This window comes from Trachypithecus francoisi, unplaced genomic scaffold (genome assembly GCF_009764315.1).
Source record: "Trachypithecus francoisi isolate TF-2019V2 unplaced genomic scaffold, Tfra_2.0 Lachesis_group5, whole genome shotgun sequence".
Classification (NCBI taxonomy): Eukaryota; Metazoa; Chordata; class Mammalia; order Primates; family Cercopithecidae; genus Trachypithecus; species Trachypithecus francoisi.
Genome location: NW_022681470.1, coordinates 69,014,745 through 69,033,315, shown reverse-complemented (window position 1 = coordinate 69,033,315; position 18,571 = coordinate 69,014,745). Strand labels below are relative to the sequence as shown.

The following is an 18,571-nucleotide window of genomic DNA, read 5'->3' as shown; positions in this document are numbered from 1 at the left end:
ACCACACCTAGCTAATTTTTAAAAACTTTTTAGTAGAGATGGGACTTTGCTATGCGCCCAGGCTTAAATGAGTATTTATTTACCGAGACTGCTTTAGGTTCCCAATAATGTGCTAGATGACAGAAACAGAATATAACGTTGTAAATAATTTTATCACAAGATTTTCTAATATTCAGTTTTTTACGTGGTAAAATTCTTCTTATTTAAAATTATTGTCATTTTGTATAAAATGTCTCACCTAGTTTATTATCACAGAAGGCTAAATATGTATTATACATAGAGCAATCTGAGACATAATATGGAATACATATAAATACAGGACGTAGTTCCTAACTTCTGGGACTGTTTGGTTTAGGATATTAGTCCTAATCACAAGTTAATTAACAGTACAAGGCAGGCCAATTTAGGTAGCAAAAAGTAAACAAACAGAAATGGCCTAAGTGCTTGAATAAATAAATATAAATTATAGTATTAAATAATAATCACTTTTTAAAAATGCATTCTTTTGAACTTCAGTAATAGCGTCTATATCTGCTTTTATTTCCTCATCCTCTGCTGTTTCTTTTATACACTTGCATTTTGATCTGTTTTCCTGTCACTTTGCTTAGGCACTTTACATTAGGCACTGTCAACCTGCCCCTTCCTTTGGCACTTAACTGTCCTCACTCATTCATTACACTACCTAACCTGCACCTTCTCTGTATTCTTCACTGCCCTTTTTCTTCCAAGTTGAGTCCATGGCTCTCTGCTTTCTACCAGTTATTCTCTGTCATTCTTATGGCCTTTCTTAATGCCAGTTTGCAGGGCCTCCGACAGTCTAATCCTTTTACCTGAGCTTCTATATTGTTCTCTAGCATAGTAGCCTGTATGGGTTGCAAAGTGCTTTGACTTTCAGTGGCTTTGTAATCTTACAGACAGTAGATGTCACCTCACTTACATTTGATTTTTAATTTTAATTCAGTTTTTTAAATGCCAGCGCATTCATATGGTCAAAATTCCAAAACTACAGAAGGATATATAGTGACTATTTCCCACCTACTCTTCTGTCATCTACACAGCTCCTTTGCCCAGTGGCAATCAATATCTCTTGTATATTTTTCTAGAGGTGTTTTTTATGAAAATCAGCAGTTCTTTGTAAATACCCCATTTTACAGACAAAGAAGTTGGGACTCAAATATTTCAGTAATTGGCTCATATCAGAGAGATGATAGGTGGCAGAGCCAGAATTCTGATGTGTGTCTTCCAATTAAAAATTTGCTGTATCTTAGATTCCAAATGCCTGGTGGATGTTTTCTTCTTGGACTTCATATCTCATTCTATTTTCTGTCCTTTTTCTAAAATTGGCTTATCTTCCATAAATTTCAATCTTTTAAATGGAATCTGGTTACTAGATTTGAAAGTTTGCAATAATTATTGAATCCTTCTTGTTCATTTCTTGATATGTAATCTCTTTTAAAATGTCTGTCATATTCATTCACTATTCTCCATTCCTGCCACCAAATTCTAGTTCAGGCCATCATCACCACCTGCCTGGATTGCTGACAGAGGCTATACGTTAGCATCCTTCACTCTCAGTTCTCTTTGTTAACTTTGTTTTGTTTACCATTTGCCAGAATTATCTTCCCTAACACTTTAGATGCCATTATTCCTCTCCTCTGGCTTCTTTTTTTCGTTTTCCATTAGGTTTTAATTGCCTAACTTTTAAGGCCCTATATCATCTGGCCTAATCCCCCCCGATCTTAGCCTCTATCCTTTTGAACATTTCTCCTCTTAGGCCAAAATTAAACACCCCATATTCTGGCCTAATTGCCAAAGTATGTGTTGTATGCATTACCTAGACTGTCTTCCCTTCGATTACCAGAAACATACTGCATCTTTCAGGTCTATTTCCATTCCTTTCATGATAATTTTTGTGCTGCTGCTGTTTTTCTTGTTAACTAGGTCTTTCTTTCAGTCAAAAAATATTCATACACCTGACAAAAAATTTCTAGAGTTCAAAAGTATACAGTGAGTGAAATATAAGTCATCTCTTCTCATAGGTCTCCTCTGCAGAAGTGATCACTTCTTATGTAACCTTCCTAAACTTTTTCATCAATATGGAAACCTGTGTGCCCCATCTTTTTTTCTTTACAAGTGAAAATACACTACATGCATGTTTTAAACCTTTTACCTCTTAATATGGGGGAACATTTTTTTTTTTTAATTTTTTTTAGATGGAGTCTTGCTCTGTCGCCCAGGCTGGAGTGCTGTGGCGCGATCTCCGCTCACTGCAAGCTCCGCCCCCCGGGTTCACGCCATTCTCCTGCCTCAGCCTCCCGAGTAGCTGGGACTTCAGGCACCTGCCACCACACCTGGCTAATGTTTGTATTTTTAGTAGAGACAGGGTTTCACCATGTTAGCCAGGATGGTCTCGATCTCCTGACCTCGTGATCCGCCCGCCTCGGCCTCCTAAAGTGCTGGGATTACAGGTGTGAGCCACCGCACCCAGCCGAACATCTTATATTAGCAGCTAGATCTACTGCACTTTTTTTTTTTTATCAGCTATGTGGTACTTCTTTTATATACCCAATTCCCCACTGATAGACATTAGGGTTGTTTCTGATACTTTTACTGTTACTGTTGACATTTCTACATTGAATAGTTTGTGAAAAATCACCTTTGTGAACATAAATTTTCAGAAAAGAAATTTCTAGGTCTAATGATGGGTATTTTAAAAGTTTTGAGAGTTAATACCAATGACTCACCAGAGAGATTTATACCATTTTACTCTTCTAACAACAATGTGTGAGAACACCTATTTCCCCATATTCTTCAGTGTTATGTATTATCAAACTTTAACCTTGGTCAATCTGATAGTTAAAAAGTGACACATTTTAATTTAAAATTTTCAAAGTATGAATGAGGTTAGGCTTTTTATTTAAAAGACATTTGTGTGCATTCTTTCTGTGAGATACCAAATTTTTATTGAGTTTTTGCCTATTTATTAGTAAGAACTTTTTTTTTTTTTTGAGACAGAATCTTGCTCTGTTGCCCTAGCTGGAATGCAGTGGCGCGATCTTGGCTCACTGCAGCCTCTGTCTCCTGGGTTCAAGCGATTCTCCTGCCTCAGCCTCCTGAGTAGCTGGTACTACAGGCGTGCACCACCACACCCGGCTGATTTTTGTATTTTTAGTAGAGATAGGTATCACCATGTTGGCCAGGCTGGTCTAGAACTCCTGACCTGAGGCGATCCTCCTGCCTCAGCCTCCCAAAATGTTGGGATTACAGGCGTGGGCCACTGTGCCCAGCCAGAACTTTGTATATATTAAGGTTCTTGGTCCTTTACTGATGTTATATGATGTGAATATTTTTTTCTAGGTTTGCCAATTATCTTTTTATCTTTGTATTGTTCCATGTTACCTCATAGTACTTTTTACAGTTTTGATTTTTTATTTGCCATAAAAAAAAACAAACAGGGATATATTTTTATTTTACCAAATGACTGGTCAATTGTCTTTGTAGTTTTAACTGGTATCTTTAATTTTAAATGCCATTATCATATATTAAATTCTAGTATATATTTAAATCTTTTCCTTGCCAGTTTTTCTGGATGTTTTCTGATTTTTATTTTTTCACGTGATCTTTAAAATCAGGTAATCTAAATCGTCCTGCAATTTTGTTGACATTTTTATTGAGGGTCATATTAAATTTATTTTAACCCTTTCTGAAATGTTATTTTTAACTTTTTCCTTAGACTTTTAAGTTTTGCTTATTTTCTGAACCTTTGTCTTTGTGAGAGAATGGAAATTAATTTAACAAAACAGTTATTTGACTTGTTATATTACATGCAGTCGTATGATACAGAGCCGTGTGATAAAGGATAAGGCAAGAGTCACTGTACTGTGATTATATATTCATAGTTCACTACATTGAAAGAAAAACTAGCATCTTAGTTTTGGTAATACTTCAAACTACCTGGTCAGGAGTAGAGTAAATGACCAGAAATGGGAGAAGATAGCTCTATTCACTTAGAAACTAGATAGAATTCCATATTCTCTGTTGTTTTTAAAAATTACACATATATGAAATAATATTCATATCTCTCTTAAGTAAGCAAAATATGGTGGGGATTTCAGAATAGTTTTACATTTACAGAAAAATTGAGAAGATAGTACACAGGGTTCCCACATTCCCCCACTATTTCCCCTATTATTGACATGTTACAATAGTATAGTACTTTTGTTATAAATGAACCAATATTGATGCATTGTTATTATTAACCAAAGTTCATTCTTTATTCGTAATTTTTTAGTTTTTACCTAGTGTCCTTTTTATGTATCAACATAGTTTACATTGAGTTATCCTGCCTCCTGAGGCTCCCCTAAGGAGTTTGGAAGTTTGACTTAGTGCTTTTTTTGTTTTTTTTTTGAGACAGGGTCTTGCTCTGTCCCCCCACTAGAGTGCAGTGGCGTGAACATGGTTTACGGCAGCCTTGACTTGGTGGGCTCGAGCGATCCTTCTGCCTCAGCCTCCCAAGTAGCTGGGACCACAGGCACGTACCACTAGAGACAAGGCCTCACATTGAGCCCAGGCTGGTCTCAAACTCCTGAGCTAGAGTGATCCTCCCACCTCCCAAACTGGTGGGATTACCAGAATGAGCCACTGCACCTGGCCTCGACTTAAGTTTTTTAACATGAAAAAAAGTCCTTAATATATAATTTTCTAAAAACCAGAAAATGTAAATGGAGTAGACAATTTAGAAGTGTATTGATGTTTTTAACTTCTATATTCATTTCTCTTCTGCATTCCAGGCACTTTGTGAGTGTGCCCTCCAGACTCCTTATGACAGCTTAAAACTAGGGATGTTGTCTGTCCTTTCCACACTATCAGGGACCATCGCCATCAAACATTACTTCAGTACAGTTCCAGGTAAGGAAAAGAAGGGAGATACTATATAAATAATGTGCAAACTCCTTTATCCATATTTATGTTTCAGGTTGTTTCTTCTATAAAGCTTTAACATCAGGGAAAGTTTCAAAAATCTCATACTCCATTACATGCTAGTGGTTTATTTTAACGTGATTTCTTAACTAATGCCTTGATCTTAAGTCAATAATATATTTTTCTAGGTTTGTCCCTTTTTTTGAATTATATGTGGGTGAAAATATTTTTAAGGATGCTTAAAATAGTTGGTTTGCTTTTGTATATCTCTGACTCAAAGTGCCCTTTGAATTTAAGTACATTTCAAAGGTCAAGTAGTAGTGAGTTTTAAGAGCAAATGTCATATGCTTCCTTTTAGGTGCATATTATTTCTCTGGAAAACAATTAAAATAAAACTTTACTCCAGCTCAAAATGCTTTCCTAGTTACCAGTTGAAGATGATTAGCTCTAAAATGCTTTCATTAATGCCCAGTAAGGAGCTTGCTTACCTAACAGACTTAAAGCTAAACTTTTTTGTCATTTTGGGTTTTTTTGTTTGTTTCTTTGTTTTTTGTTGTTTTGTTTTGAGACAAAATCTCACTCTGTTGCCCAGGCTAGAGTGTAGTGGGGGAATCTTGGCTCACTACAACCCAAACCTCCTGGGTTCAAGCAGTTCTCTTGCCTCAGTCTCCCGAGTAGCTGGGACTACAGATGCCTGCCACCATGGCTGGCTAATTCTTGTATTTTTAGTAGAGATGGAATTTCACCATTTAGCCCAAGCTGATCTCAAACTCCTGGCCTCAAGTGATCCACTCACCTTGCCCTTTCAAAGTGCTGGGATTACAGGCATGAGCCACTGTGCCTGGACTGGTTGTTTTGTTTCAATGCAAGCTTTGTGGAACCTCTGTTGCTTCCTTTTGTAGTCAGTTAGTTTGAATTAAAGAACTGTAATGTAGATTTGTTTGTCCCTTTTATGGCCGCATAGTGTATGATACTTTCTAGGTGTAGGGAGTTCCCTGCCATGTAAGTCTTAATAGGAAGCTATAAAGACCTGATTGATACTCTGTTGTCACACCTCCCTTCCAGCTAGTATGCTTACATGTGGCCTGGACTCGACTAATCATTTCCATGCCACAGACTAAATTGGGAGCCAGTAACAACAAGGAAGTGGGGATATGAGAGAATGGGGATATGGTGATGTAGCAATGACAGAGCAACATTTGTTTCCAGAATATACTCTAGCAGTGGGTGTTTGCTATGTCTGGTAGCCTGTGACAGAAGTTAAGCTGTGACATGAAATAATCAGTAACAATGGCTGCTGTGTCCTCACTGGACTAATTCCATGCATGGTCTTTTGGGCTGTGGTCTTGGTTGCTCCCTGGCCTTTTTCTTATTTGTTTTCTGACCTTGTTTTCCTATTAATTTTGCAGGCTTTCCAGTGATTCTGTGAAGTACATTATCAATTATCTATTGCTACATAACAAAATCACCCCAAAACAAGTAGCTTAAAACCATGACCTTTTTATTTGCTCTAATTCTGTCAATCAGCCATTTTAACTGTACTCAGCTGGGCAGTCCTACTGGCCTCACTCGGGGTCACTTATGTGACTACGGTCATGTATGACTAGGATTGGATGGTCTAAGATGACCTCATTCACATGCTAGAAATTGAAAGGCTTTCTGCCGAGGCACCTTAGTTTTTATCCATGCAACTCTTGGTGGGTTAGCTTGGGCTTGTTTTCAGTATGTTGGTTGGAGCTAAAAGAAAGCAAGCCACCAACACACAAGCACTTGTCAACCTTTTGCTTGCAGCCTGTTTTGCAGTGCTTTATTGGCCAAAGCAAGTCACATGGAATTGGAAGATCACATGGTAAAGGAGCGTGTCCACAAGGGATGTGAGAGATTATCACAGCCTTCTTTAGAAACAACCTACCATATACCTAGGGTGCTTTCAATTTTTTTTTTTCTGCATAAATCAGCCAGTGTATTTCTTAGCTTGCAGTTAACATCCTTCACCGACATTGCACTTTGAAAGAGCTGTGGTAGACAAAGTCTTAATCATATATTAGAATAGATGAGAGCTTTCCCATACAAGTAGCCTTTCAAGTGAGGCATATGCAAAGGAGTTTATAAGTATTGAAACTGAGACTCACAAAGGTTTGACGGTATGTCCAAAGTTCACATACTTGTGAAGTGTGTGAGCCTAGGCCTGAACTCAGTGGTCTGACTCAGAATTCTCTTTTTTGTACCAAACTGACTTACATGCGTGATAACTTTCTTTTTCTTTATTTTTTAATTCCAAATACATGTATTAGCATTATGTCGGGTTATAATATTTAAACACTTTTCAAGCTAGGTATTTGTCCTTTTATTGAAGTTTGTGAATTTTGGCTTATATATGAAATTAAGCAAAGGCTTAAATAAATGGACTAGATAATATTTATAAAAAATAAAAGTCAAGGATTTTCCAAAGTTAGATTATTTCCATAAATAAAGGTAAATCTTTATTTCTGTTGATTAGATTTTTTTCAGTATAGCCAAAAGTAGTTTAAAAAGCAAACTTAAATTTAGTATGTCTAAATCATCACTAACACATGGCTCAAATATATAAGATGTTCAATATCAGACATATTTAAGATAAATGCACCTTAAAACAACACTTGAAATAATTTTAATCCATCAGATTGGCAAGGATTTAGAAGTTTGATAAACATGGTATGTCGACAAGGGTGTGGGTAAGCAGTTATTGCTGCCGCGAATGTAAATTATTAAGCTTGTACATAGGTGATTTGGAAATACTCATTAAATTACAGATAACCCAGACATTCCACTTCTAGGAATTTATCTTATTACATAGTCACACATTGAGAAATGGCATAAATACAAGATTATTCTTAGCACCATTTTATATAATAGCAAAATATTATCCCTCAGTAGAGGATGTAATAGCATTAAAAGGTCCATCAATGGAGGACTCAAAGAAATTATGACACATCACTGCAATAAAAATCAATGCAATTTACTAAAAAGAAAACATGGCATGGAGCAGTCTCCATGATATAATATTTAAAGAAAAATAAAACAAGGTGCAAAACAGTGTGTGAAAAGGAAAAAGAAAGAAAGAAAGAAATGTGCTTATAAGTCAATAGACTCTCTGGAATGATACCCAAGAAGCTGATAACATTGGGTCGGGGAGGAAAACTTTTCTCTCACTAGCCTTTTACTGTTTTCTACTCTTTGTTGTACCTTGTGAGCCTTGTGAGTTTATCTTAGAAAATCATTACAAAATAAAAATTAAATTAAAAATAATCTTATTCCTAGAAAACATAGGAAAAGGCTAAAAAATATTAGATTTTAAAAGCAGGATATTGGCCAGTATCTACATATCCTGATTATGTGTGAGTTTTTAAATTGTACTGTTGTACATAGGGGGAAAAAGATTTAAAAGAAATATTTCAGAAAATTAACAGTAAGCCGTGATTGCACCACTGCACTCCAGCCTGGGCAACAGAGTTAGACTGTTTCAAAAAAAACAAAAGAAAAACCCAAAAAACACTGAGGTTGTCTCCTAAGCTTGTATTATGTTAAACCAGAAATCAATAAAGTGACCATAGGTCCCACGCCACCTCAGATAGTCATGGTTTATGCCTATTGTAATTCTTAATAGTGTCCCTTTCAGCCTCAAAAAAATACAGTCACCCTTGGTATGAGAGACAAAGTTGAAGTTGACAGGAATCATGGAAAAATAAGCAAAGGAAAGGAAGACAGTAATGGGAGACTCTTTTAAGTGGTGGAACAAGCTCTAATCTCCTTATTTTCTTGAAGCTTATGCAGTTATAACTGAGGGCTTCTCTACTGTAAATTACAATAGTTACAACATGAACCTTACATTCCAGAATTTCAAATGTGAATTTTAAAAATTTTGCAATCTATAACATGAAATTTAAGGTATAAAGCAGAAGAGTATAATAACAGGGGCATTAGTACATGACTAGTAAGTTTTATGACCTTAATGGCAAGATTCTTAAAATTTCGGGGCTTTGGGCTTTGATTTCATCTGTAAAAATAGGGTGTGTTAAGTCAGATGATTCCAAAATTCTTTCCAGCTCTAAAATCATGAATTCTTATGTAAACCCTTTGAGGTATAAATGTATGCCAGCAATCTGAGATGGAAAAAAAAGCAAACTTAATTTTTTTTCTCTTTTCTCTCCTGCCTTGAAAGTGTGGTTTTGTCTGACAAGAGGCCTATAATGATACCTGTTTTAATCAGAATTCCTTTGAACTCTTAGGATAGTTGTTTTGGCTTTTGTACTGTTAGTCAACTTTTATTAATATTTTTTAAGAAATTATATGTTGATTTTAGATCTTAGTCATTACAAAACTGTTGGCACATACCTATTTTAAGTACCTTAATGGAGAGAAATGCTGATACGTATTGATAGTGGGATTGTGGTAGGAAATTTCGTTGAAGTTTATTGTTAGAGATTTTTCTCAAAAATTAAGAAAATTGAACCTGTAAGCAGAACTGCTTTTGAATTATTTGAATTAGAGTCTCTACTACTTTTCTCTGCTTTTTTAGGAAATGTGAGTTCTCCTCCCAGATCTTCTGATTTAGTCAAATTAGCCCAAGAGTGCTGTTACCATAATAACAGGGGCATTGCAGCTCATGGAGTTAGAGTCCTAACTAATATAACTGTTTCTTGTCAAGAAAAAGGTAAGTTTGATCAGGACTGATATTATATATAAACTTTGGTTTAGACCTTGAACAGAATTCTGTTTGATTTTTTTCAATCCCTTATTTTTAGCCTGTGAGCCTTGATCTGCAGATTGACTCCTTTCATAGTGTTCTTAGAGCATGTGTTCTCAAGACTACTTTATCCTTGTGAAAAATAGTAAAGAGATTAAGACCTTGGGAGTGGAATTGAAAGGTTTTATGGAGCATTGCCCATTTCCTTCCACTGCTTGCCTTTGCGTATATGGTGCTGGTGGATAGAGATTGCTTAGTACTCTACCCCTTTTGTATAAGGTGGTGTGTTCACTTATACAAAAACCTAGAAAATTTACTTAGGTTCTCAAGGGACTTAAATAACAAATAGTTTCACCTAGAGGCAAGTGAATTCGCAGACCAATGTGAATTAAATTTTCACAGAATTTACTCTAGGTATATGTGGCATTAAGCTGACTTGCATAATCGAGGACATGCAAGGAAAATAATGCACATATTTTGTTGTCTACCTAACATCTTTTGACTTGTGTTCAAGAACAAGAAATACATTTTGGATATTCCATCTGTTTCAGTGCTGATTTTGATCTTTATTAAGGATTACAAGCTTAGTGGTTCCTCTTATCCCCCATAGCCTTCAGCACTGCTTGTTCCAAGTACCTGTTTTTTCTAGCAACCTGACCTTCACTAGCCTTTACTCTGTTTGCTAAGCTCCAACACTCAGGAAACGTTTCTTAAAGTTGAATAATTAAGCCTGTTTTACAATGGCGTAGCAAAGAGTATTTTCTCCCTTGTAACATAGAAAACTGCTTGTTTCAGTGTTGAGAACACACTGAACTATATTAACCTAAAGGTAACTAATATATTCAGAACTGTCTAAAACCGTCAGAGAAATTTTAACCCTATGGTAGTGAAAAGATGTTGTAGTACTGCTATTTCATGAGACATCTAAGAGGTTCATTCTTTATGGTCAGACTTGAAACATTAATAAGGTTATGTGGAGTCATTATTTTCTAAAAGTGGTTCAGCTTTCATTAGAAGCTGAAAACTGTTACATCTTAGGTAAAAATGGACCTGCATAATTTATTTCTGATTAGGGAGATTAACACATACTGCATAGTTTGCTGTTCTTAGTATTTTCCTTAGCTAAGCTGGTGATACTATTTCAGTTTTGCTTTATTTATAGCTTTGTGGCTTTAGCTCTTGATTTAATGTGTATATTTTTATAAATACTTCAATAAAGTGGTAGAAATAAAGTCTGAAGATAGACTTTACATTCTTGAAGAAATGCCACGTGTACTTTTTCAAGGAAGGTTAGGTTCATCCATTTAATAATTCCCTGTATCTTAAACTCCTTAATGTTTTTTCTAAGAGAGCATGTGTGTTTGCATATATGTGTGTGTGTGTGTTTATATACACATGACTTGACCATCATAAAGCTTAGTGTTTTTCTTCTAGATCTTTTGGCACTGGAACAAGACGCTGTCTTTGGCCTGGAATCCCTACTGGTACTTTGTAGTCAAGATGGTAGTCCAGGTGCTCAGGCCACTTTAAAGGTGAAAACTTTTATTTTTTAAGTTGTAATAGATATATATGATGGTCTTAGGCAATAGAAAGCAAAGTTAAGCAGACATAGCTCTGGTACTCTTAGAAGTTTTAATCTAAGTGATTATATCTAGCTGATAAAACCACACTGATTTAATCTAACTGATAAAACCACAAAAAAAACTGATGAAATGACTGCAGCCAAACTCAGAAATGTTCATTAAGTTAACATAAGCGTTCATTAATTTCCCAATGACATAAGCCCTAGTTTATAAGCCAAGGGAAAAATATTTTAAGGAATTTTCACTTTCACTTAGTTACAGAAATCATCTTAGAGATATGTAAGATTTTTAAAATGTGAAATGAGGCCAGGCACTGTAATCCCAGCATTTTGGGGAGGTCAAGGTGGAAGGATTGCATGAGCCTAGGAGTTCAAGATCACCCTGGGCAGCATACTGAGACCCTATCTCTGGAAAAATTTTTTAAAGTTTAGCTGGACATGATGGGACACACTTATAGTCCTAACTACTCATGAGGCTGAGGTGAGAGGATCGCTCAAACCCGAGAGGCTGAGGCTTCAGTGAGCCATTATTGCACCACTGTTCTCTACCCTACGTGACAGAATGAGATCCTGTCTCAAAAAAAAAAAATTAAAATGCGAAGTGAGACTACTCTTTTTGGAGTGAAACATGAAATATAATTTGTGATAGTGCAAAATTAATAAGGAAAAGCATAATTAATAGAAGTAAGAAACTATTAGATAAACATTGGTACATATAAGAGCGTTAGCTTGTCTGAGGTATGGTTTCGAGGAAGTCATGGCTCATTTTAGCATGTTAAGGAAAGTAGTGATATGGTCATAGTGATGAACAATAAAGATAGTAATATCATTAAGTGAAAGCTAATAAGAAGTAGAGAAGAGAAGTAGACAACAGGTGTTTGGCAACACATTCTGAGGGGATCCTCACAATCCCCTTGGAACCACAGTACATTTAAAACTTTTTTTAAAAGCAAATCTTTTTTCCAACAATTGTGGGTGTCAGTAAAATGCTGGATTCAGCACAGTGGGACATACATAGATGGCCAAGAAAGGTTCCTGTAATAGCAGAGCTTTCCATCTAGAATAGGCTACTGATATTTATGTAGGAGACTATAATACCAAACAGAACACAATACATTCTCTGATACTTCACCAAAGAAGTGCAGTTCTAATGAGAGGTCAGAGTCGGGAGTGATTAACTTTAACCAAGGATATTAGGGAAGACTTCAAATAAATGTCATATGAGTTGAGTTGTGAAGGTGGAATCGAATTACAGTAATGAGGAAAGATTGTTTGAGCCCAATGACCACTATTATAAAAGACTTGAATGTAAGAATGTACCTGTTGTGGTGGAAGACTGGTGACTAGCCCACTGTGGCTGGATGAAATAATGTGAGATTGGAAAAGTAGTTCAATCATAGAGGATATCAAATAACATGCTATTATGGCTTTGATTCTATAGATAATGAGGAGATAATATAATTTAAAGTAATGGTAACCTTTGTCATAGTTATTATTGTTATTTGAATGTCTATTATGTGCCAAACTTCGTTGAAGACTTATATTATACATTTCTTTCAGTCCCTCAATAACCCTATAATGAAATGTGTTTCTCTCTTATACACATCCAAAACTTAAGGCTGAGAGAGATGGAAGTACCTTGTTCAAAGCCACCTAGCTAATAAGGGGCAAGCTGAGCTTCAGCCCTTGCATTTTTCAGACTCTGAAGTTTGTGTGTGTGCCTAACAGCCCACTGATGGCTGCGTGTTTGCATTGTGAAGGATGGATTGAAGGGCCCATCTTTTCAAAAAATTGGAATTAGGAAGAGATTTATGATGTGGTAGAGAGATTGGAAAGGCGCTAACAGTAAATATTGGAGATTTGACAAAAGAATATGTTAGCTTTGTAAAAGTGGGAATATTTCTAGGTTTCTAGTTTTTTGACTAGATATTAGTGATGCCTTTAACAAGGCCTTAATAAGAGAAATTCTGTAGCCAAATTGATTTTTAGATTTCAATTGAGAAGTAAGAGAAAATTAGGAATCTCTTTCCCACTTGAGTGTACTTAAGAGTCATCTAAGGCATCTTTTTAAAACTATGAACTCTCGGTAGCCTCAACACACACACACACACACACACACAGACACACACACACACGTATGTTAATTCATTAGGGTAGGGCCCAGGAATCTATATTTTTATTTTCCTTCTGGGAGATGCTGGCATAGTTTACAAGCCACACTTCAGAAGCAGTTCCTGAAAAGTAATGATAGTACAATGATGGTGACATTTGGCATATATTTGCCTCTTCAGCATTCTTCCTTATGATTTCCATCTTTCTTAAAAGTATTTTGATAGTCTTAGATTGAAATGAGTGGTTGACGTGCAGTCCTAATTTGTTATTTTAAACGTAGTGCACTTCACAAACCCTAATGTGGGATTCAGTACCTCATGTTTCTTATGAAGAAAAATGCTATGCCTACAAGAAACCTCGCCCTTGATTTTCCCCAGTAACCTGTGCAAAGCTCTTTTCTTTAAAGCTTCATCTGTATCTTCAAAATGTAACTAGTTAATTTTCTTTTTGGCGTGCAGATTGCTCTAAACTGTATGGTGAAGTTAGCCAAGGGCAGGCCCCATCTTAGCCAGTCAGTGGTTGAGACCTTGTTGACTCAGTTGCACAGTGCTCAAGATGCTGCCCAGATTTTGATGTGCCATTGCCTGGCAGCCATTGCCATGCAACTGCCGGTGCTGGGTGATGGGATGCTTGGTGACCTCATGGAGCTGTACAAGGTGATTGGACGATCAGCCACAGACAAGCAACAAGAACTTCTGGTAAAAAGCCACATTTTGAATCTCCTTTGAATGACTAGGATCTGGTCTAGTGGGAATTACTTTTAAGTTAACATTACTGTTTGACTTTACTTAAAAAACAGAACAAACAATGGGTTAAATTCATTACCTAAGACCAGAGTGTGCTGGTGTCAAAATAGAATTGGCTGTATGAGCTTTTTACTTTTTTCACTTGTGATTTAAAAAGACATGTTTTGTTCACCTCTAAAACTGCTTTCTTCCTAAACCCTGTCAAATCAGCTTAGTATAGCCAAAGCCTTCACTCTCATGTTTTTCTTTTATTACAAAGGACAAAATGAAAATGAAACTTTTTTCTTCCTTATACGAAGTAAATAATGAACTAAACCCTGTTTTGTACTTCAGAAAATAGAAGTTAAAAATCTAATGACAATAATGACCATAAATTAGCCCAAATTTATGTTTTCCATTCCAGGACCTCTTTAGCTGTTTAGGATTCAGTTTAGGCTTCTGTAGACCCTTGGGGTTAGGAAAGGTATATGCTTAGAAAGAAACAGAAACTGTGGAAGCTATAAAATGTTTAGTTGAAAAGTTCTGCAGGACTGAGAGTAGGCTATATTCTAAATAATTGTAAATTAAATGAAAGTTGTAAGATCGCCATTCCATATTGTGGGAAGAAATATAATGAAATGACTTATTCAAACCTGTTTTATATTTAATCTTCCAGAGGGAATTGTATAAAAGATTGACCCCATCTCATCATTTGCTGCCAGAAAAGGTTACCTTGATGACCAAATGTATAGATCTTTATATGAATCAGCTTTGAAATATTAAGAGGCAATTAAGCTAAGTTGTTTATTATGAAGTGGCATTTTGAACTAATGGTCCTGATATCTTAAACTACTACTTTAAGATAGTCTTAAATTACGAAATGTAATACTCAAAAATGTAATACTCAAAAAAATCTAAGGAATAATACAGTGAAAACTCTTCCGTTCATTATCTAGCTTAAGAAAAAGGTATTAACAGTTTAGTTGAAGCCCCCTGTGTACCTTGCTGATAGCATCTCCTCCCTTCTCTTAGGTAACCACTATCCTGAATTTGATATTTATCATTCTCATGCCTGTTATTCTTTTACTACCAAAGTATATATCCCTAAGTAATATGCAGTATTTTGCATATTTTTAACTTTATGTAAACTTTATCATACTGCTTGTAATCTTTTGCATTTTGCATATTTTTGCCTATTTTCCTTGTCATCTATATTGGTAAGTCTATCTCTAGTTTATCCATTTTACTTATGTATCTCATTGTGTGATTATGTTATATAATTTATTTATCCATATTGTGGATATTGCTTCTACTTATTTGCTGTTATAAAGAGTGCCCTGAGTGAATGGAATAAATTGCTTAATGACTTCAAAATAAAAAATTAAATAAATGTCAATGGAAAACAAATTTTGTTCTTTTGCAGTGGGCTCTAATTACTTTTCCTCCCTTTGGGGTAGGTTATCAATGACACTGGATAAAATTAAATGATTTTCTTGGTTTTCTTCTTGCCCAATGTTAGGTGAGTTTGGCTACTGTGATTTTTGTAGCAAGTCAGAAGGCATTATCTGTGGAAAGTAAGGCAGTAATTAAGCAGCAGCTTGAAAGTGTCTGCAATGGATGGACTGTATACCGTATTGCCAGACAGGCTTCCAGAATGGTATGTGTTACCCTTCTGAGTGAACTGGGTTGGCGGAAATGTCAGGTCATGTACCTTCAACTGTATGATTATTAGTTGTAGTCAAAACTGAAAATAAAGTTGAAGTACCCTTTAGTCATGGGTTCTGAAGATGAGGAAGGAAAGGACCTGATTTTTAACTTTTATCATAAAAGAATGGTATATATGTTGTTGGTATTAGTAATGAGGAAGTTAAAATCTGGGCCCTTTCTGGCTGTAGGTTGTTAGTGCCACTTTCATTTTGCCCTGTATCGTTATAACCAAGGCCACCTACCACCCGCTGTTTCTATCTTCCTTTCTCAGTATACCACATCTTTGTTCCTCTCCCCAACCATGTCATTCTGAAGTAGAAATGGGAAAGCTTTAGTATGCTGTACTCTTCTCAGCCATATGGAAAACCTAACAAGTTTTATTAATTTTGTTTGAGAGGAAATAGAAACCTTAGTTAGTACAGAAATCCTGGCCGGGTGGGGTGGCTTATGCATGTAATCCCAGTACTTTGTGGGAGGCCAAGGTGGGCAAATCTCTTGAGGCCAGGAGTTTGAGACCAGCGTGGCTGACATAGCAAAAGCCTGTCTCTACTAAAAATAAATAAATAAATAAAAAGTCCTTTGGGGAGAAGTCCAGAGACCAAAGTTTGAGAAAGCATTACTCTAGGTGATTGAAGTGCATGTTCTTAATTTTATGTTGCTTCTCAAATGGGGGAGGAGCACACACTCTTGGCAGGACAGTTCTTTATTTTACTGTTCTGTCCCAAGCATTGCAGGACATTGAGCATCCCTGGCCTCAGGCATTAAGTGCCATTCACATTTCTCCCAACAACTATGCCTTTTCCCCTGGGGTTTCTCTTACCCACTAAATAGTTTATTTAGAATAGCATTAAAAGGTATTTATACTTTCTATATTTTGGGCTAAAGTTCTAGACTTGGTTTATAGTTAATTCCATTTATTTTCTCTTTTGGAACTGTTTTAGTAAAGAATTTCAAGCATTATGTTACATAAAAGCAACTCCAGCATATTTTCTCTGAGGAAATATTTAGACAGAGTCTCAGAGAATTATATAATATGAGGAATGATTCTTCAGACATATCCAAGGTTTGGGTTTCTCTTTTAGCTGCTGCATCAACTCTTTCAATGTAAGAACCTCACCATGTGCTCCTTCTATTCTTTTTTCTTTTCTTTTTTTGTTTTTAGGGTAATCATGACATGGCCAAAGAGCTTTATCAGAGTTTGCTGACTCAGGTGGCCTCAGAACACTTCTACTTCTGGCTAAATAGTTTGAAGGAGTTTTCACATGCAGAACAGTGTCTCACTGGGTTGCAAGAGGAAAATTATAGTTCAGCACTTTCTTGCATTGCTGAATCCTTAAAATTCTATCACAAAGGGATTGCTTCCTTAACAGTAAGTCCTCTTAATTCACCTTTGGTGATGATGACTTGTATGAGAGTTCTCTCCTTTCTCTTTTTGGATTGGCCTATTTCAACTAACTTGAGAAACTTGCTGATGTGTATTTGACTATAAGAAGTAGGTCATGAAAATAAACCCTTAACCTTTTCCCCTTTTTAACATTCTTAGATTGATAGAAGTTTATCATTTTCTTGTTATAAAGAATTGGGTACCACTTTTTAACATAACAGTGTGAAGAGGATTGCTGAATCCATGCAGAATGGGTAAGTGGTGTGGAGATAGGATCCTCCCTCTACAGACTCTTACTAGTAAGATTCCAGCCTGCATGCATCAGTACCACCATCAAACATAAACCCCTGACCTCATCTCATACCTGGCAACTACTGACTAAGTAGCTAGAGTTTCTTGCTTTACAGATAAAGAGAAATTATCAAAGATTCTAGTGTCCCACTTTGTACCACTCTGTGATATCCTCCTACTCCACATTAACCATTAGCTAGATACAATTTCTGTTATCTCTGCCAAGAAAATGAAAGGGTTGCAAAGGGATCCTTATGTTTCCTTGAAATTAGTTAAATTCCTAAGTAGGAACCTATTCCCTAAAATCAGCATTTTTTGTATTAATACAAGGGCTTTTTCCCTTTAAAAGTAAAGAAGTTATATTATCAACATTAAACATTTAAAAAATACTGTCACATGACTTTTAAAATTGTATATATTGAGATGGGACCATAAAACTTTTGGTACCTGTTTATGTACATTTATAACATATCTAAACTATTTTGAATGGTGGGCTATTTCAAAAGAAATGTTTCAAAGCAGAAAAAGCAGGTGTCACTAAAGAGAATATTCAGACTACTGAGAGGCACATATATTTTGAAGTATTTTATATATATATTTTTGCTAGGATTGATTGATGACTGTTTAAAAAAGGAGTATAGGCTCTTCTCTATTTAAAGGGTAGCATTAACTGCTTTGATTCTTTCTTGATTATTCTGGGAAGAGATTGTTGTTTCCCATATTAGACTAATAAATGCCCCAGAAAATTAAAAGTATAATTATTGATTCAGATCAATAGAATGATTTCATTTTCTAGTTTATGTGGAGCAGAAAATTGTTAATTATTTAGTACCATAAGTGGTAAGAACTTTGGGCAGATAGGCTCACAAAACAGTGAGGCAGATGGAATTAATTTTATGAAAAATTATTTTGAATATTTAATACTCGGTTAATGATTTCTATGGTATGTGTTGTATTTAACGAGGGTTGACAATAATTAAGTATTGAATTCTGACACAGGAAGAAAGCACTTGATTCACAGAGAGGAGACCTTATCTTAGTCTTGGTTCTGCCATTAACACAGTGTGACTTTGGGTAGGTCATTGGGCCTCAGATATTCTCCTTTTGAAATGGAGTTATTTTAT

The 18,571-nt window shown here is 35.8% G+C and overlaps 1 protein-coding gene across 3 annotated transcripts in view; it reads left to right on the top strand.

The window, feature by feature from the left end:
* INTS7 (integrator complex subunit 7) overlaps positions 1-18,571 on the top strand; it is a 102,833-nt gene that overhangs the window by 46,437 nt on the left and 37,825 nt on the right. For all 3 annotated transcript variants that reach the window (XM_033200712.1, XM_033200711.1, XM_033200713.1), the window contains 6 exons: positions 4,791-4,908; positions 9,479-9,613; positions 11,081-11,178; positions 13,799-14,038; positions 15,585-15,722; positions 16,935-17,141. In XM_033200712.1, the coding sequence (XP_033056603.1) occupies positions 4,791-4,908; positions 9,479-9,613; positions 11,081-11,178; positions 13,799-14,038; positions 15,585-15,722; positions 16,935-17,141 (936 nt within the window). The remainder of the gene's footprint in view (positions 1-4,790; positions 4,909-9,478; positions 9,614-11,080; positions 11,179-13,798; positions 14,039-15,584; positions 15,723-16,934; positions 17,142-18,571) is intronic.